Source organism: Eptesicus fuscus, chromosome 24, assembly GCF_027574615.1.
Source record: "Eptesicus fuscus isolate TK198812 chromosome 24, DD_ASM_mEF_20220401, whole genome shotgun sequence".
Taxonomy (NCBI): Eukaryota; Metazoa; Chordata; class Mammalia; order Chiroptera; family Vespertilionidae; genus Eptesicus; species Eptesicus fuscus.
This window is the reverse complement of record NC_072496.1, coordinates 4715408-4734503: the sequence shown is the minus strand read 5'-3', so window position 1 is coordinate 4734503 and position 19096 is coordinate 4715408. Positions and strand designations below refer to the sequence as shown.

The 19096-nt window shown below is 56.7% G+C and overlaps 1 protein-coding gene across 1 annotated transcript in view; it reads right to left on the bottom strand.

Moving 5' to 3' along the window:
- Positions 1 to 474: 474 nt before the first annotated feature.
- The window catches only part of SLC35F3 (solute carrier family 35 member F3), a 55723-nt gene continuing 37101 nt past the window's right edge, over positions 475 to 19096 (bottom strand). The window contains exons 4-8 of the mRNA XM_054712948.1: positions 9576 to 9795; positions 5162 to 5287; positions 3498 to 3690; positions 2395 to 2484; positions 475 to 1223 (exon numbers count right to left, since the gene is read on the bottom strand). Coding sequence (XP_054568923.1) covers positions 991 to 1223; positions 2395 to 2484; positions 3498 to 3690; positions 5162 to 5287; positions 9576 to 9795 — 862 coding nt within the window. The 3' untranslated portion in view covers positions 475 to 990. The remainder of the gene's footprint in view (positions 1224 to 2394; positions 2485 to 3497; positions 3691 to 5161; positions 5288 to 9575; positions 9796 to 19096) is intronic.

Here is a 19096-nt window from a genome sequence, read left to right as displayed (position 1 = left end):
GAGCCAACAGCCTGGTGCTGAAGTGTCTCGGCAGAAGATGCACGGGTTCGGGAGGTCATGCTTCCAGTCACGGCCACGAAGTAGAAGCGACCCGGCGGCCCCCTCCTCCGTGGTCACACCGAGAACCACGCTCCGTCACACCGCCGTCAGCTTGGCCATTTCTGGACACACACACACACACATACACACACACGCCCATCATATGTAGTTTTATTGGTTTGTTTTTTTTTTTTAAAGATTTGTACATCTAAACGATAAGATGGCGCCAGTGACGGACAAGGTCACTCGCTTCACATAGGCCAAGATGAAGTTTCTGTAGAAGGCACTGGAACGTCTCCGGTGGGCCCTGGGACAGACACGCGAGAGCAAGCCGCGGGGGAGGGGGGCTCGGATGATTACCCCCCCCCCCCACGTTACCTGGCTCAGGCCTGACCTCCTCCACCTGCCCCCCCACTCCCCCCCCCCGCCCACCGGGCTGGTCACAGAGATGGCTTGCGATGTCATTCTCCTTTTGCGTGTCCCCTCTTCCTATCCGTCTCCATCCAAACTCACTCACAGTTATCTTTTGGTTCCTTGCGATCGCTTAAGAAATAAAGAGTCCAGCTCTGGTATGAGACGGGCGATGACCTCCCACCGCCGGAAAGGAATCACAGTGTGCAATGGGGTTTTCGGTCGAGAAGATCCAGAACGTCCGCCTGCCTCAACCAGAAGGTGTGGCCCCCAGACCGCCGGGGCCGAGATGGCTCCTACTCGCTTTCCATTCATTGAAAAAGAGCTGAGGGTCTTCTCTCGTGCGTGTTGAGTCGGTACCGTTAAGTGGAAGGTCTGATGTGGACAAGAGCAAGCGGATTGGACATGCCCATAAATACCGTGGGACTCACCCAGGTGACCCGGACTGTACAGGTATGTACACCTCTGCCCACCGAGGCGGCGTCGGGAACAGACCTCCGGATCCTTCACGCGAGCGTCCCCGAGGGTCCTGGAGGCTGGTCAGCGGGCAAAGGAGGGCCGGGCCCTTCTCTTGTTCTGGGGGCCGGAGCCCAGGTCCCCACCGCCCTCCGCCGGCTCCTCCTTCTTCCTGACCTTGAGGCGGGTGAGCAGCTTGACCAGCCAGACGTCCCACTCCTCGGGCAGGAGCAGCAGGAGGAAGCCCAGGCCGATGATGATGATGGCGATGACCCGGACCCCGTTGAAGACGATGTTGGTGGTGTAGTGATCGACCACTGCGGGGGCAGAGAACGCGGTTACTCAGCGAGAAGCCAGGCCCGAGGGGGACAAGGGGACAAGGCGTGGGTCCTCGCAGGGTGGCGGGCTGTGGGCGGGAGCTGTCTTCTCATGGCCCCAGAACCTTCCTTTTTTAAAAAATATTTATTGATTTCACATAGGAAGGGAGAGGGAGAGAGAGATATAAGTATCAATGATGAGAGCTGATCAGCTGCCTCCTGCACGCCCCACAATGGGGATTGAACCCGCACCCTGGGCATGTGCCTTTGACCGGAATCGAACCCGGGACCCTTCAGTCCATGAGCTGATGCTCTATCCACTGAGCCACACTGGCTAAGGCAGAACTGTTCTTTGGTTCTGTTCCCGGTGGCAGGGGCTGCCTGAGGCACATCACCCTTCACTCCCTCTGGCGGGTGGCCTTGAACTTGGGGTCGATTCCCGCAACTCACCTCGGTTCAGACACGAATTTGTTAGGCGAATAGACAGGGGGCGGACACACACAGGGTAACAGTTGTTCATATGACAAATAATACAATAATTGCCCGGCCGGTGTGGCTCAGTGGTTGAGAGTCAGCTCATGAACCAGGAGGTCACGGGTTTGATTCCCAGTCAGAGCACATGCCTGGGTTTTGGGCTCGATTCCCCAGTGTGGGGCGTGCAGGAGGCAGCCGATCAATGATTTCTCTCATCATTGATGTTTCTCTCTTTTTCTTCCCCCTCTCCCTTAAAAGAAAAAGAAAAAAAGAATACAATAATTACTAAATAATAACACAAGAATAAACTCTGTTTGACCTGCTCGCAAACACAGGCCCCACCCTGTACAAACCAGAGCTTGACTGTGGCCGCCTGTGCGTGTCAGGACAATGAACACGTGATGGTTCCTCTATATTTTTGGTACTTTCCATGTTCTCTACCACGACATGCTTTATTCTTAGAATCTGAGAGCATTACTTCATCCATCATGTATGCACATCTCTGTGTTTTGAAGACCAAACTAGAACGGGACTTGTGCAGATCATCACTATAAATGCTTGGTCCTTCCCGACATGACAGAAGAGACGAGCAAGCGGGGGTCAGGAGGCAGGCTCCCCATGTGCCCTGTGTGTGGGAGCATGTGCGTGCTGATGGATGTGCATGCGTGTGTCTGTTTACAACCGAGGTGAGACTCACCTGCATTCACAGGAACACTGAGGACGATGCCGAGAGACATCAGGGTGGGGTACGTAACAGCAATTCCGAAATTTAACACGACGTTGAACGCTGAAACAGAGCAAGAAGCGGTTACGCGTGACCGGCCCTGGCCGGCCCCCGTGGGCTCTGTCTGACCCCGGCTCCTCGGATCACTGCCCTTGGCTCCGACCCCGTGAACTTGGGGGGTGGGAGGGGGGCTCTGGGATGTGGGGATTAAGGACCATTTTCCCGATGACTCAGCTCCTCTCTTTCCCTGAAGAAGGAAGAGCAATTTGGAAACGGTGACCAGTGAGAAGGCGCCAGAGAGGAGGATGGGCCTGCTCACCCTTTCCTCCCCGCCTGGCTGGCCGGGACCCGGGGCTGACTGCGTGAGCAGGGGTGCTGGGGTCTGCATTTTTATGTTTTATTTTTAAATATATTTATATTGATTTCAGAGAGGAAGGGAGAGGGAGAGAGAGAAACATCAATGATGAGAATCATGGGTCGGCTGCCTCCTGCACGCCCCAACATGGGGATCGAGCCCGCAACCCGGGCACGTGCCCTGACCGGGAATCGAACCTTGACCTCCTGGTTCCTAGGTCGACCATCTGAGCCATGCTGGCCATGCTGGGGTCTGCATTTTCAGACGGGAAGGATGAGGTACCTCCTGGTTGCATTTCTGCCTGGCACCAGACCAGCCTTTTATCAAGTAACGATGACAAAGACATTCATAATGAGAACAGGTGCTAATGTTTATTGAACGCTGACACTTATCGGTGTTCAATAAATGTTACCAGCGTCCAGCCGGCATGGCTCAGTGGCTGAGTGTTGACCTATGAACTAGGAGGTCACAGTTTGATTCCCGGTCAAGGGCACATGCCCGGGTTGCAGGCTCGATCCCCAGTGTGGGGTGCATGCAGGAGGCAGACGATCCATGATTCTCTCTCATCATCGATGTTTCTATTTCTCCCTCTCCCTTCCTCTCTGACATCAATAAAAAATATATTTAAAAAAAACAAGAAAGCAGGAATGTTGATGTTTGTTATATAAACGCAGCGTTTTCCCGTCACCACGGGTGGGGGACGGGCAGGTGCGCTACTCACTCAGCAGGAGGACGGAGAATCCGCAGAGGTTCCCCCAGGGGATGTCCGAGAACGGGCTCCAGTACTCGATGCGGGTGAAGTAGAGGACGACGGGGATGCAGGAGATGAAGAGCACGTTAAACACGCCCAGGACGGACAGGAATAAGGCGGCTTCTCCGAACTTCGCGCTGCCCAGGAGGAGCTTGAAGAGAACCTGCGGGGAAGCGAGAGGCTGCAGGTCCCGCCGGCCCAGCCGGGCCCCGGTGAGGCGAGGCTCGGGCTGGGGCTGGACCGCAGGACGGAGCCACCTGACAGCCAGTCCCACCGCCAGGCCTGCGGGGAAGGGCGGTCAGACCCGCGGCTCACTGCCCACATTGCAAACCCAGTGACATCACAAGTCCAGTGACATCACAAACCCAGTGACATCACAAACCCAGTGACATCACAAACCCAGTGACATCACAAATCCAGTGACATCACAAGTCCAGTGACATCACAAATCCAGTGACATCACAAGTCCAGTGACATCACAAACCCAGTGACATCGCAAACCCAGTGACATCACAAACCCAGTGATATCACAAACCCAGTGACATCACAAGTCCAGTGACATCACAAGTCCAGTGACATCGCAAGTCCAGTGACATCTCAAATCCAGTGACATCACAAACCCAGTGACATCACAAACCCAGTGACATCGCAAATCCAGTGACATCACAAACCCAGTGACATCGCAAATCCAGTGACATCACAAGTCCAGTGACATCTCAAATCCAGTGACATCACAAGTCCAGTGACATCGCAAGTCCAGTGACATCTCAAATCCAGTGACATCACAAGTCCAGTGACATCACAAACCCAGTGACATCACAAACCCAGTGACATCACAAACCCAGTGACATCACAAATCCAGTGATATCACAAGTCCAGTGACATCACAAATCCAGTGACATCACAAATCCAGTGACATCACAAGTCCAGTGACATCGCAAATCTAGTGACATCACAAATCCAGTGACATCACAAATCCAGTGACGTCACAGGGGAGTTCCTCTCCAGCTGCTTGGAGAGGGAGCCCCTCCTGAATCGTGGGCTCACACTTGTCTGCGTTGCACTCACAACACTGCGCCCCAGCTTCAGCGCGAAGACGAGGCAGCCACACAAGTGAGAAATATCAGCCACGATCACACACTCCTCTCGGGGACCTTACACACCCATCTCTGGCCCGGCCGGCGTGGCTCAGTGGTTGAGCGTCGACCTATGAACCAGGAGGTCAGGGTTCGGTTCCCGGTCAGGGCACATGCCCAGGTTGCGGGCTCCATCCCAGTGTGGGGCGTGCAGGAGGCAGCCGATTCATGATTCTCTCTCATCATGGATGTTTCTCTCGCTCCCCCTCTCCCTTCCTCTCTGAAATCAATAAAAATGTATTTTAAAAAATTTCAAATGACCTTCCCCAGTCCTCACTGAATGATGTCACCAATCTCACCCTGAAGACCCACGGCCACACCCACTTTGTCCCAAATGCTACGAAGGTTTGCCACCAAGGGGAGGGTCTGGGGAGCTCGGGCATCGGGGGCAGAGGCCCTAAGGCCCAGGCCCCATCGAGGTCCCCGCGTCCGTCCGGCCAGGTGGCCCCGCCGAGGCCCGTGTCCTCCCGGCGGGCGGCTCCCACGCCCCTGCCTCACCTTGTAGAGCGCGGACATGGACGCCGAGCCCACCACCAGCGCGATGCCGATGACCGAGTGGCTGTGGAAGCCGTCGGCGTAGGTCATCATCACGATCCCGGCGATGGCGAGGATGGCGGCCACGATCTGCAGGGGAGGGAGGAGACGGTGGGCGGGCGGGCAGGGACCCAGGGACCCTGCGTGCCAACGAGGCCGAATGTTCCCGCGAGCTCGGGAGCTGAGCGGAACGGGCCTCCTTTTTAGTCCTTTTTTTAAAAAAAAAAAAAATGTCAGAGAGGGAGAGGGTGAGACAGAGAGAAACATCAATGATGAGAGAGAACCATGGATCGGCTGCCTCCTGCACACCCCGCATTGGGGATCCAGCCCGCAACCCGGGCCTGTGCCCTGACCCAGAACGGAACCCGGGTCCCTTCAGTCCACAGGCCGACGCTCTATCCACTGAGCCACACCGGCCAGGGCTCGGTCCTCCTCTAAGTCTTTGCTCCTGGCTAGATGGGACAGAGCCCGGCTAGATGGGGCCGAAGCAGTTGGCCAGGAGGGCGCCATGGTTAGCATCACACAGTGGCCGGTCGCCCTCGTTCTTGGGAATGTGAGAAGGACGTGCCACACCCCAGTGGCAGCTACTTACGTGGTCACAGCCGAGCCTGGCAGACAGCGCCTGGCCGTGACCTCCCCGCTCCTTCCCAGCCCCCCCGACAGCACCCGCTGTGGTCTCGCTTCTTTGCGTGTCACATCCCGACAGCCGGGCATGCAAGGACCACAGATCCAGGTCGTGGTCACACGCCCGCCGCAGGGTCTTCCTTCCGACGGGGCCTGTGTGTCTGCCTGCAGGGCCACTGCCCAGGCCCTAGCCCGAGAGGTGCCGTTTCTCTTCTCAGCTGCTGCGGGGCCCTCCCCCACGGCTGCCTCCCCCCTGTCCTGGCGGGAACAGGCCGCAGGTGGGAGGGAGCGCCAGGGAGATGCTCACAAGCCCGCCCGTTGTGCAAAGGAAAGCATCGGAGTGCATGGGGGGGGGGCGGGGGGGCGGGGGGGGGGACACTAGCGACCTCGGGACAGCTCCCCAGGGAGAAGTGCGCCAGCTCAAAAGCCAAGTCCAAGTTCTTCTTTAAAAATATATCTATATTTTGTTGATTTCAGAGAGGAAGGAGAGGAAGAGAGAGACAGAAACATCAGTGATGAGAGAGAATCATGGATCGGCTGCCTCCTGCACGTCCCACACTGGGGATGGAGCCTGCAACCCGGGCCTGTGCCCTTGACCGGGAATCGAACTGTGACCTCCTGGTTCCTAGGTCTTGGTTCTGAGCCACACTGAGCCACGTCAGCTGGGCGGGAAGTCCACGTTCTGATCTGAGGGGTCACGGAGCCCCAGCATCGTCGCTGGGGGTGGGGCGTTGGCACGGGGAGCGCAGAACAAACATGTGCAATGCAAGTTTCAATCCTGGATTTAACGGAGCGTTTTCTCTCTCTCCTGATCATTCAGCGCTGACCTCTGACCTCCCTAACACTATCACACAGCTCACATGTACGGAGTGGTCCTGGGATAAGCGTCTTCTATGCATTTTCTCATTTAACCCTCAACACAGGTAGATCTTTTCATGCATTTTATTTTATAAATGTGGAAACGGGTTCAGAGAGGTTCAGGAAGTTGCCCAGAGTCACAGAGCAGGTGTGTGGCAGAGCAGGGAGACAGCGTTCAGGCCTGTCTGCCTGCAAAGTCAGTGTCTATATTTATATACACAGGAAAGGATGACTCACACAGCAAGCCACCGCCGGCTGCATTTTGAGATTTGACTCTTAGTGTCCTTGGTGGCTTACATGTCGAATTGTGAGTGAAGGTGACACAGCGTAGGCTCAGACAGTGCCTGAGCTGTAGACTTATTCTAGTGTATTCCTCCCGCCATATTCTCACGAGACGACACATCGGCACATAACACAGAGGCTCCCGACAGAGGCGGGGACCCTCCACAGAGACACGCCCCGTCTGTCTGCCCATCTCTCAGGATTAGTCATGTTAGCCACTTCACACGTCACCTATGTATTTCATGTTCAAACACCACGTGTACCACATACAACTCTTCATTAAGAGAAAGAGGCAGCGAGTTAATAGCGATTTTCCCAACAAGAGAACAAGAATTGACAAAAGAGCAGGCAGCCCAGCCGGTGTGGTTCAGTGGTTGAGCATTGACCTATGAACCAGGAGGTCACGGTTCGATTCCCAGTCAGGGCACATGCCTGGGTTGCAGGCTCGATCCCCAGTGTGGGGTGTGCAGGAGGCAGCCGATCCATGGTTCTCTCTCATCATGGATGCTTTTCTCTCTCTCTCCCTCTCCCTTCCTCTCTGAAATCAATAAAAATGGTGTTTTTTTTAAAAAAATAAAAAGAAGAAGAAGAAGAAGAAGAAAAGCCGGGACCTCAGCTGGGCCTCTCGCTCCTTCGTCAGCCTCTCCTGGTTGGAAAGCATGGGCTGTGCATGGGACGACCCCAGCAGCTGGGGGGCCTCGGCGCGGGGAGGGGCCGGAGGTCGTGCCCCGGAGCCCCCACGCTCTCACGCTGTGGCTGCTCTCACTGCCCCAAACTGCCTCCTGAAACGGGGGGAGCCTTCTGCCGCTGCCACCCGCCAACCGGAGACGTGGCGGACCCATCGGGCCCTCTCACCGACACAGAGACCCCACCCTCTGAGTTCCATGGGCCTCAGAATGTTCTAGAAAGATGCGCGCGAACTGCTGGTTTGGAATGAGGGGGCCGGGGCTCAGAGACATGAAGTAACCGGCTCCAGGCTCAACAGCTCGCGGGAGTGGAACCCAGATGCAGACCTGACTCCAGACGGGGTCCCCGTGGCGGTCGGTCCCCGAGTCTGAGCAGCAGGAGGAGCGCACGGAGGCACGGTCACGGATGACACCAGGGCCATCCTTCCAAGTCACCGCTGAGGCCGAGAGAGGCCGGCCGCCCCAACGCTAGAGGACACGTTGGCTTCTTTCCGGTCTGACCTGCGTCTGTTGGTTCCCGTCTGGTCATGTGACCCGCACCTGTTCCTTCGGGTCTGGTCATGTGACCCGCACCTGTTCCTTCTGGTCTGGTCATGTGACCTACACCTGTTCCTTCGGGTCTGGTCATGTGACCTGCACCTGTTTTTCCCAGGACCGCAGCCCTTGTGACCTGAGCAACTGTCTTAACAACACGAGTCCTCTCTGCCAACTACTCACAGACCTTTATGCCCGGGAGACTCAAGCTTGTTCCTCAGCCCTCCAGCAGGGGGCAGTGCCAGCTCCCTCCAGTCCCTGGAAATGACGCAGTCCCAGGGGAAGGTTCCAGGAGAACCCGTGCAGCAGGCAGGCCTCGCCCTGGGTGCAAATCCCACCAGTTCATCCCGGGGGGGGGGGGGGACCTTCCTGTCTCCCTGGCCCGCTGCGGGGCCTCCCGGATCTCGTCAGCTCCCCGAGATCCGGAAAACGAGACGAGGAAAACCCTGCACCACATAGAGCGGGAGCTGTCAGACGGCAGGTCACAGCCTTCTACGAGGAGCTGTGCCCGTGAGAGACCCAAAGCCCATCACCGATGCCGCCTCCTTGCTCCGTGGCTCAGCCGGGCCTGGTGCCGAGGCTGCGGCACAGCCCACACCGGCCACGTGACCGGGACAGCCGGACGAGACCATCCCGGACACGAGGGGAAACCCTCTCAGCCACGTGAGCAGCGGAGAAAAGATGTGATGGCCACAATTCTCTGTTCTCCGGGGCAGCGGTCCCCAACCTTCCGGACCTCACGGGCCACCGGTTGGCGACCGCTACTCTAGGGGGTTTCCACGATTTTCTCACCTCCTCCTCTCCACCTCAAAACATGTGTTTTCTTTTTTGGTTAATCGTCACCTGAGGATGTTTTACCTTTTTTTAGAGAGAGACTAGGAGGGTGGGGAAGCGACAGACACAGAGAGAGAAACATCGATGTGCAAGAGACACACGATTGGCTGCCTCTGACACGCGCCCGAGACTGGGCTGTGCATTGAGCCTGCAACCGAGGCGCATGCCCTTGACCCGGAACCGAACCTGGGACCCTTCAGTCCACAGGCCCACGCTCTCTCCACGGAGCCACGCCGGCGAGGGCCACACACCCTCCCCGGGCCGGGTCCCCGATGGGCACGCACTCCAGGGAATGCCTGTGGAGAAGCTTGAAATGGAAGGTGCTTTCATGGACGCCTGTCGCGGATGGTTTGCAAGCAAAAAGGTCTGCCAGGCACACCGAGAACAGGGCCCCCCCCCCGCCGGCTCCTTGCTGCTGCCAGATCGGACGGAAGGAAGGGCGGCCAGCAGCTCAGGCTCGGGGGCCAGCGCACGGAGCGAACGAGCAAGCCGATGGGCGGGCGGGCGGGCGGGCGGTGGTCGGCATGAGCGCGGGAGGGAGACGGGTGGCCAGGACTTACCCTCACGCCCATGAACCTGTCCCTGAGAACGATCCACGAGAGCAAGAACACAAACGCCTTGTTGCAGCAGAAGAGCACAGAGACGTCCGTGGTGTTTATTTTCTTTATTGCGTGTAAGTACAGGTAGTTTGTGAGTGTCCACAGGACACCGAACGGGGCCGCCTTGGTGAAAAACACCTTCAGAGTCAAGCCATTGCCTCCAAAAAAGCGGCAGCATTCCCTAAAACAGGAGAGAAGGCAGTGTTATTAGAGTCACACCAGAGGCCCGGTGCATGAAATCTGTGCACGGCGGGGATGGGTGGGGGAGGGTGGCCCTCAGCCCGGCCTGCATCCTCTTGCAATCCGGGACCCCTCAGGGGATGCCCGACGGCCGGTTTAGGCCCGATCCCTGCAGTCAGACATCCCTCTCGCAATCCGGGACTGCTTGCCCCTAACTGCCTGCCTGCCTGCCTGCCTGCTTGCCTCTAACCGCTCTGCCTGCCTGCCTGCTCAGTGCGTGTCATAGGAGCGGTCGTTCCGGTCATTCCGCCTTAACAGTCGCATAGGCTTTTATATATATAGGTGTTCTCCTACGCCCGGTCTCTCTTTCGTTTTGTCTCTCTCTCTTTTTTTTTTTTTTAATCGAGTTCAGAGAGGAAGGGAGAGGGGACAGAGAGAAACATCAGTGATGAGAGAGAATCGTGGATCGGCTGCTTCCTGCACGCCCCACCCTGGGGATCGAGCCCGCAACCGGGACATGTGCCCTGACCGGGAATCGAACCACGACCTGCTGGTTCATAGATGGACGCTCAACCACTGAGCCGCAGGGGCCACGGCCACCCTGTCCTTTTTTATTTTTAAAGCGCTTATAGGAAGGGTGGGACCTTGTTATTACTTATGGATGTGCAGTGAAGAGAACGTCGCACCATGATCTGACGTCGTGTTATTCCCTCTGTGCACGTCAGGTTGGGCCCCGATGCTCCGACAGGAGGTGGTGCTGGGATCGTGCCAATAATGTCAACCTATTTTATTTTATTTTATGTATGATTTATTGATTTTTTACAGAGAGGAAGGGAGAAGGATAGAGAGTTAGAAACATCGATGAGAGAGAAACATCGATCAGCTGCCTCTTGCACACTCCCTACTGGGGATGTGCCCGCAACCAAGGTACATGCCCTTGACCGGAATCGAACCTGGGACCCCTCAGTCCACAGGCCGACGCTCTATCCACTGAACCACACTGGTCAGGGCGATGTCAACCTATTTTAACGAAGAGGCTGACCCTTCTTTCGGGAACACAGTGCAAGTAGGATTTCCAAGTTCCAGCTGGCTCACCGTCACCAACAATGATTCATGCTGGGACCGGAGCCATCGAGCCATCCGAAGCCAACCGGAAGCTTCCATCCCCTCCGAGAACCTGCCTCTGATGCCTGCAAAGTGTGATGGGTGTAGATGTAGGGAGAAGGGCGTGCAGAGATGGCTGGGTACTGGCAGCCCAAGTGGCTGATGGGAAGTGGGGAGGGGCGTGGGGATCCATCCTGGAGATGGCACAGGTGAGATTCCTGGGCCCAGAAGAGCTCAGGCGGCCCTTTGAGGGGTTACAGCTCCGCTGAGCGGATTTCAGTTCTAACGAGACCAAGATCATTGGCCCCAGACTAGTGCGCCTGGTGCTGATGTGAGACCAAAAACGGTGCCCTCACCCGTGTCAGCTGGCTTGCCCACACAGACCGTGACTATGACCTTGACTATGAGAGGAAGACGATCCATCCACCTGCCAGAGACCTCTTCTTGGGCGCAAGGAAGCGAGCACAGGAGGTGCCCTCTTGACTGATCTCCACTTAACGGAGATGACAGCCTAACGCTCTTCATTCCCGGGCAGACGGAAGGCACCTGCCTTTGAGAGCTTGTTTGGAGGTTCTAGCAGGGGAGCGCAGCTACTCGTATACCCTTGACCGAAGACCGGTCCTCTCCTCTGGGGGGAAGGTCGTCCTCTTCGACCGAGCGCGCAGCTTCGGGAGGGACGAACACGGATCGGTGAGGGAGGAGGGGGACACCCGCCTAGCCAGCCAGATCAGCCGAATCAACCCTGGCGATCAATGGGGTGACAGATGTCGCAGCCAGATCGCCCTCACATCCAGGAACCTGCCTTTGATTGCTGCAAAGTGTGATGGGTGTAGACGTGGGGGGATTCCTACCAACTGAGTCACGTGCTGGCCAAGATTTATTTATGTAAATGTATTTTTATTGATTTGAGAGAGGGAGAGAGATAGAAGCATCCATGATGAGAGAGAATCACGGATCGGCTGCCTCCTGCACGCCCCCCACTGGGGATGGAGCCCACAACCCGGGCATGTGCCCTTGACCGGGAATCGAACCGTGACCTCCTGGTTCATAGGTCGACGCTCAATCCCTGAGCCACGCCGGCCGGGCCAGCAACTCCTCTTTCACCAGCAACATTGTGTGTGTGTGTGTGTGTGTGTGTGTGTGTGTGTGTGTGTGATTGTGTGAGTGTGTGTGTGTGAGTGTGTGTGTGTGTGTGTGTGTGATCCCATCAGCAAAGTCACCAAACACAGAGTCCCATGACCCCAAGCACACCTGCTCCAATACGAACTGTAACCCAAACCTGTGACAACCTGGAAACTGTGCACGGCCCACTGTTGACCCAAGACCAAACCCATTAGGCAAACAGCCGTTCGCCTGACCATTCATCGGCTCCACGGAACCAACTCACGTCAGAACACAAACAACCCTGCTTGGCCAACGCAGACTGAGACCCAGCCCCCACCCGGGGCAGCGAGAAGGAGAAGGTGGGGGCCGAGCCCAAGCCTTGGCCCTGCCCGGGGTCCCTCCTCCCACCGGGGGCCACAGCCGGAACCTGCGTCTGGACCCCGTACCTGAAGCTGCACCGGGCCCCGGCTGACCCGCAGGAAGCGGGCCGACGGGGATGGGGGTGAGGGAGGCTTCCCCCTGGCACACTCGGGTCCCGGGTCTGCCAACCGGCAATGCCACCGGCCCTCCTGAGGACCAGGAAGGGGAGGAACGCGGAGAGGGTCACAATGGAGCGCCTGGGGCAGCCTGGCTGGTCCCCAGGTCCAAGCCCTGGCTGGCAGTGCGTTAGCCAAAAGGGCACTTCATAAAATTACTTTTGTCTTTAGGAGAAAAAATTAAACTTTTCCATAAGCCTCTCCCTTGTCCTTGGTTTGGCCTCATGTAAAAGGAACGCTGCCTACACTGACCTTTGGACCGTTAACCGCATCCCCGTAAGGGGCACCACGCCGTGTGTGTTGGGGGCCACAGCAGAGGGGAGGGGCAGGCACACAAGTGGCCGGTCATATCTCGTCCCTGCTCCTGGCCGATGGGGATGGAGGGGCGGAGAGGGAGAAACGGGGGAGGGGGGCTGATGTCCGGGGCTTCTTCCCCGCGTCTGTCATCTCATAACCCTCACGTGAGTTAGGGTTCAGGTCTCCCCTCTCAATACGTGAACAAGGCCAGGCTCTAGGCCAGGGGTCCTCAAACTTTTTAAACGGGGGGCCAGTTCCCTGTCCCTCAGACCGTGGGAGGGCCGGACTATAGTTTTAAAAAACAACTATGAACAAATTCCTCTGCACACTGCACATATCTTATTTTGAAGTAAAAAAAACAAAACGGCAAAAATACCCGCATGTGGCCCGCGGGCCGTAGCTTGGGGACGCCTGCTCTAGGTTACGAGACCTGCGCATCGAACCCAGATGGCTGAATTCCGTATCCCCCAAGCCCCAGTTTAATCCCCAGCCTAGGCCGGTTCGACTTCACCACCCACACCCCACCCCCCACACCCAAACCCCAAACTGCAAACGTAGGACACTGGGATCCAAGACCCAAACCTCCGTCCCGTGGGCTCCCGGGGACTCTGAGTGGGGCGCACAGAGCACGCGTGACCTTATCCTTCATCCCAGATGTCCTTCCTGAACCGGCAGCTGAATGACAGAGGGACGCCTCGCTCCTTCGGTCTAAACTGGTGGAGTTTTTTTAGGGTTTTTCTCTCCAAGTGAGAAGATGCTGGAGAAGGAACAGGTGACGTTTCGCCTTGAACCCCCACAGCAGCCTCCTCCAGAACGTGTGGGCGCACCGGCCACTCGTTACCAACTCAGAGCCCGGGTCGTCCGGGCAGAAGGCGCCCCCAAGTCTAGACTCAAGCCTGGAACCCACACTTGACCCAGCCCCCGGGGAGTTCCTGGGCACACCACGCCCCGGGAACTGCCACCACCGTGACCAGCCCTGGAGGGCCTGCCCAGAGTCCTGAGAACGTCCCATCACACCATCCCCACGACCTCCCAGGAGACGGGGCTTCCACCATCTCCAGGTCAAATGCCGACGCCTGCCCTACTTACCGACACTACCGTTTCCTTCTCCAACGTCTCCTCCAACAAGACCCCCCACGACCGCCGTGCAATCTGTCTCAACGGGAGGGGCCTGGGTGAACCCGGCTTTGTCCTGGAGCTGTGATTTCACTAGGCAAGGAGGTTAGCACCGAAACAAAGACCTCCCTGAACACAGCAGCCGGACTGACAGAGAAACCACCACCCTCGAATAAATACAGTCCCGCTCTGCCTAGATCAGAGTCCGCACAACTCGAGGAGACGGCTCTGTGCGAGGCAGCGGCCTGGCCAGAAGCTGTGCCCAGCATGCATCTGGCTTATAGTTTCTTTCTTTCTTTTTTATATATGTCCTTTCTTTTTATTGATGTCAGAGAGGAAGGCAGAAAGAGAGAGAGAGATAGAAACATCAGTGATGAGAGAGGATCATGGATCAGCTGCCTCCTGCACGCCCCCCACTGGGGATCGAGCCCACAACCCAGGGCATGTGCCCTTGGCTGGAATCGAACCCGGGACCTTTCAGTCCGCAGGCTGACGCTCTATCCACTGAGCCACACCAGCGAGGGCTCCCACTCGCTATTTTCAACACACGATTCTGTTCCTGCTGCCCATCTCCAACCCAGCAGGCACCTTGCCCGCGGGCTGGCTAGGATCCCGCCTTCTGCCTCCAGCTCTGGAGTCAGCCTTTCAAACCCTAACGCCTCTGGAAACACAGGGGCCTTAAAACACTTCTGAACGGTAGTCTAGGCCAACCAGGGGACCCGTCGCGAAGATGGGGGGTGACATCCCCCCTGCCGCCGAGGCAGGGGCACGGGCGGTGCCAGGCCCCGCCCACCCGCTCAGAGCAGTTCCACTCTCTGTCCCCAGCCCGCAAGCTGCCGCCTCCCCCCAGCAGGGGTGGTGTTAGCCGTTCCTGTCATGTTCTCCCGCAAAACCACCAAAAAAGTCCCTGTGTCTTTCGGGAGGAGGCTCAGCTCCTCTTGGGGCGTCTGTGTCCTTACTTGGCCCTCGGCCTCGGGGTGAGCCCCTCCGGCGTCTTCTGTCCCCTCGGAGCTGATCGGACGGCGTCTTGGATGGTCACACGCTGCCCGGGGTGCCCCTCACGCTTTCTGTTTGCTTTTTTACAAATGATGCATTTCTTTTTTAAAAAATATATATTTTATTGCTTTTTTTACAGAGAGGAAGGGAGAGGGAGAGGGATAGAGAGCTAAAAACATCGATGAGAGAGAAACATCGATCAGCTGCCTCCTGCACACCCCCCACCGGGGATGTGCCCGCAACCAAGGTACATGCCCTTGACCGGAATCGAACCCGGGACCCTTCCGTCCGCAGGCCGACGCTCTGTCCACTGGGCCACACCGGTCAGGGCATGATGCATTTCTTTTTGACAATATAATATCCTTCAACCATTTGCTCTGCTCCGATCCCACGAGCAGGTATCTACTGCTTTTCGTTTCTTGCTTATTCTGCAAGGGATTTTTAATGTATAGGCAAGGAATACAAACCTCTATTCTTTTTGTTTTTAAAAAGGTACAACGAGCAGCGTATTTTGCTTTTTTCACTGCACAATCGTTCTTGGAGACATTTCCTTGTCATTGCATGTGGTCTATCATCTCCCTGTTTATCTACCATCTATCCACCGGTCTGTCCGTCTGTCTGTCTGTCTGTCTGTCTAGCTATGTAATCTGCCAGCGCTTTGCGTGTTTTCTTTAAACGGATATGGTTTCACTAGGAAACTGTAAGATGTCAACCATCACATCTTTTTGGTGATGCGGGATATGAGAGATAAAGATTTAAAGTAAAACATAGGGCGTCAAGTGCTATCCGAAGAGCAGAGAAGGTTCTAGTAGCTGAAACTTCTTCAGATCATCCTGTTATACCAGGGATTTTCAGCCCATTTCATTTCACGGCACACAGACACTGATGACTAAAATTCTGTGGCACACCAAAAAGTATATTATTTTTTGCCGATCTGACCAAAAAAAAAAAAAAAAAAGAGAAGAAGAGAGAGAGAGAGAGATCATTTTGATTCATTCACGTGCCTCACGGTGTGAGACACCACGTGTGTCAGATGCCGAAGCTCTCCGTGCCTCAGGGCTGCTGCTGGGCGTCTTGGTGAATTCTACATGCCAGTGAGGTACCTGTTCGTAACACACGTCAGCGCCCCACCCATGTTCTGGTGTGTTTCTACATGCCAGTTAGGTACGTGTTCCTGACACGCATGGACGTAACGGCTCTCCCCCCCGAGGCTTCCCGGCAGACAGCTGATCCCCTGGAACTGCGCGTCCCTGGACGGCTCTTTTTACAGGGATGCCTGGTCCACTTCCCGACGCGAAGGTTCTGGTGTTTTCGTTGGGGTCCCATTAAGTCCAGAAAGGAACGCGGGGAGGATCGGCACGTCGATGTTGTTGAGTCTAAGGAGAATTTAACGTTCTCTTCACAGCGGCCCCATAAAACCCCGCTGTTTATGACGAGGGACTGAACATGGTTTTGATGGAGCTTGTAAACTGGCTCTTCTCTTTCCTACCATTCCTATGTGGTTGTTACTCCCACGGCTCCCCTCGGACGGACTCCTGTGAGCCGGGGGGCGTGGCTCCGTCCCTCCTCTCTAAGGCAGGTCTGCTTAGCCTCACCCGCCCCCCCCCAAAAAGGATTCTGCCAAATGCCCTCATATCCCTCCGTCCACCCTCAGCGTCATCCTCTCCGCTCCCCTCACCGGGGAGGAGGCGTCTTTACCGGGAAGCACGGGCACTGTCTGGGCTTAAACACGCCAGCTGTCACCCGACTCTCACAAAACCGGACCCTCAAAAGGAACCCCGCGCATCCGAAAGACCAACACCCCAACACTAATTCACAATGAAGGATGAACCAGCCTGCCCCCCTTCTTTGGTGGGGTGCTTAAAGCCTTTCTTTCTTTTTTTAAAAATACATTTGTATTGATTTCAGAGAGGGAGGGAGAGGGAGAGGGAGAGAGAAACATCAATGAGGAGAGAGATTCGATAGGCTGCCTCCTGCACGCCCCCTCCTGGGGATGGAGCCCGCAACCCGGGCACGTGCCCCGACCAGGTATCGAACCTCGACCTCCTGGCTCCCACCTCGATGTTCAACCACTGAGCCACAATGTCACGGCTTAAAGCTTTTCTTGGGAAAAACTCCCATCCTTCCCCCAAAACCCAAGAGAAACAAGGAGCAAATGCTGCCACGGAATGGTTCTGACGCCGAGTTCCTGCGGCAAGGGAGCTGTAGCTCCCGGCGCTTTTAATTCATGTGGTTATAAATGAATAATGCACGCGTGATTGAGAGGAGCTCACTAAAGGCGCGTGTCACAAAGCGAGGCACTCGGGAAGAGCGAGGAAGAATCCCCAGGTGCTCCCGCGTGCTACACGGAGGACGTACGTCACCTGGTGTCCGCTCTGCTGGACGCAGGCAACGCCGAGGAGGAGAAGGCAGTGACGGTCATTCTACTTCACAAAAGGCCCGGGAAGACCGAGCATGGGACTGGCACAGACGTCACCACACGAGGCTGCTTCTGGCCCATCTGACTTTTGCCTGCTGGGACCCACTCGACTCGAAGGAACAGGGTGGCGGCCATCCAGCCAACAGGCCCTTTCCATGCCTGAGAGTGGCCCAGGCTCAGGCCCCACGAATAGCGGGGTGTCTCTTAGGGGTACAAATGACCTAGGCTGGAAAACACACCTGCAATTTCCCAGGGACCCTCAGCGGCAGGTCCTAACCCGCTCAGCCCCCGACCTGCAGGGGGGGGGGGGGTGCAGCGGTCGCCAACCTCTCGGACCTCACGGACCAGCCCTGGTCCGCGGGCCACCGGTTGGCGGCCGCTGGCTTAGGGGCCTGGCCCGCGGGCGTCTGGGCAGGGGGTCCAGCCGGCTCTGGCTCGTGCTCGGAGGAGATAAAAGGTGTTTGGTGACTCTGTGAAGCACTCAGCCTAGGCCCGTGGTCGGCAAACCGCGGCTCGCGAGCCACCTGCGGCTCTTTGGCCCCTGGAGTGTGGCTCTTCCACAAAACGCCACGGCCTGGGCGAGTCTATGCTGAAGAAGTGGCGTTAGAAGAAGTTTAAAAAATGTGGCTCTCCAAAGAAATTTCCATCGTTGTCCTGTTGCTATTTGGCTCTGTGGACGGACGAGTTTGCCGACCACTGGCAGAGGCGCTTTGTAGAGAAGAGGAATTGGTCTGATTTTGCTTTAAAAACCAGGCACGGGCATGTCCAGTGATTGCGTGTCCCCCAGGCCGGCCCTCAGTTCCCGAGCGGAGGTCAGCCCGTGAGGAATACAACGAAGGGACGTAGGAGAAAAGGGCAAATGCCCGGAAGTCCCTTCGCTCTGTGGCCCCCTTAGAAAATAAACAGCTCAGCCCGGCCGGCGTGGCTCCGTGGCTGAGCGTCGACCTAGGAACCAGGGGGTCACGGTTCGATTCCCGGTCAGGGCACAGGCCCGGGTTGCGGGCTCGATCCCCAGGGTGGGGCGTGCGGGAGGCAGCCGATCCATGATTCTCTCTCATCATGGCTGTCTCTCTCTCTCTCTCTCTCTCCTCCCTTCCTCTCTGACATCAATAAACACATATATATTAAAAATGAAAAAAGAAAGCGCCCATACGCCCACTGTCAGCCCTTGGTTCGAGCAGCAGCAGCAGACCCAGCCCTTGTGAAGAAAGACAGAACTCCTCATTACACATTAAGCTCGCTTAGGGCCACTTCCCTGTAAAACACACCAAGGACGGAGCATGTGCTTGTCTCTGTGGCTCCGAGCAGCCCGTTACGGCCCTCCTGCCTTAGGGCGGTCTGGGGCCCTATCACCGCCGCTAACCCTCTTAGGCCCTGCAGCAGCCTGCGTCTGGCCGCTGTTCGGAGGAGGTGCACTGCGTGTCTCTCTCTAGCAACTTCTGGCTCAGTTGACACCGAGCCTGCCCAGGCCGGCTCGGTTCCGGTCCTGGTTCCGGTCCTGGTTCCGGTTCCAGGCTCCTGCGGGCCTGGCCTCCGGAAGCCACTGTGAACCCTGTGAAGGCTAAGCGAGCCCCACCAGGGCCCTTGTTCTAAGAGCAGTGCTCTGATTACACCTTTCCTTTAAAAAAAATACTTTTTTAATGATGTCAGAGAGGAAGGGAGAGGGAGAGGGAGAGAGAAACATCCATGATGAGAGAGAATCATCCATCGGCTGCCTCCTGCACGCCCCC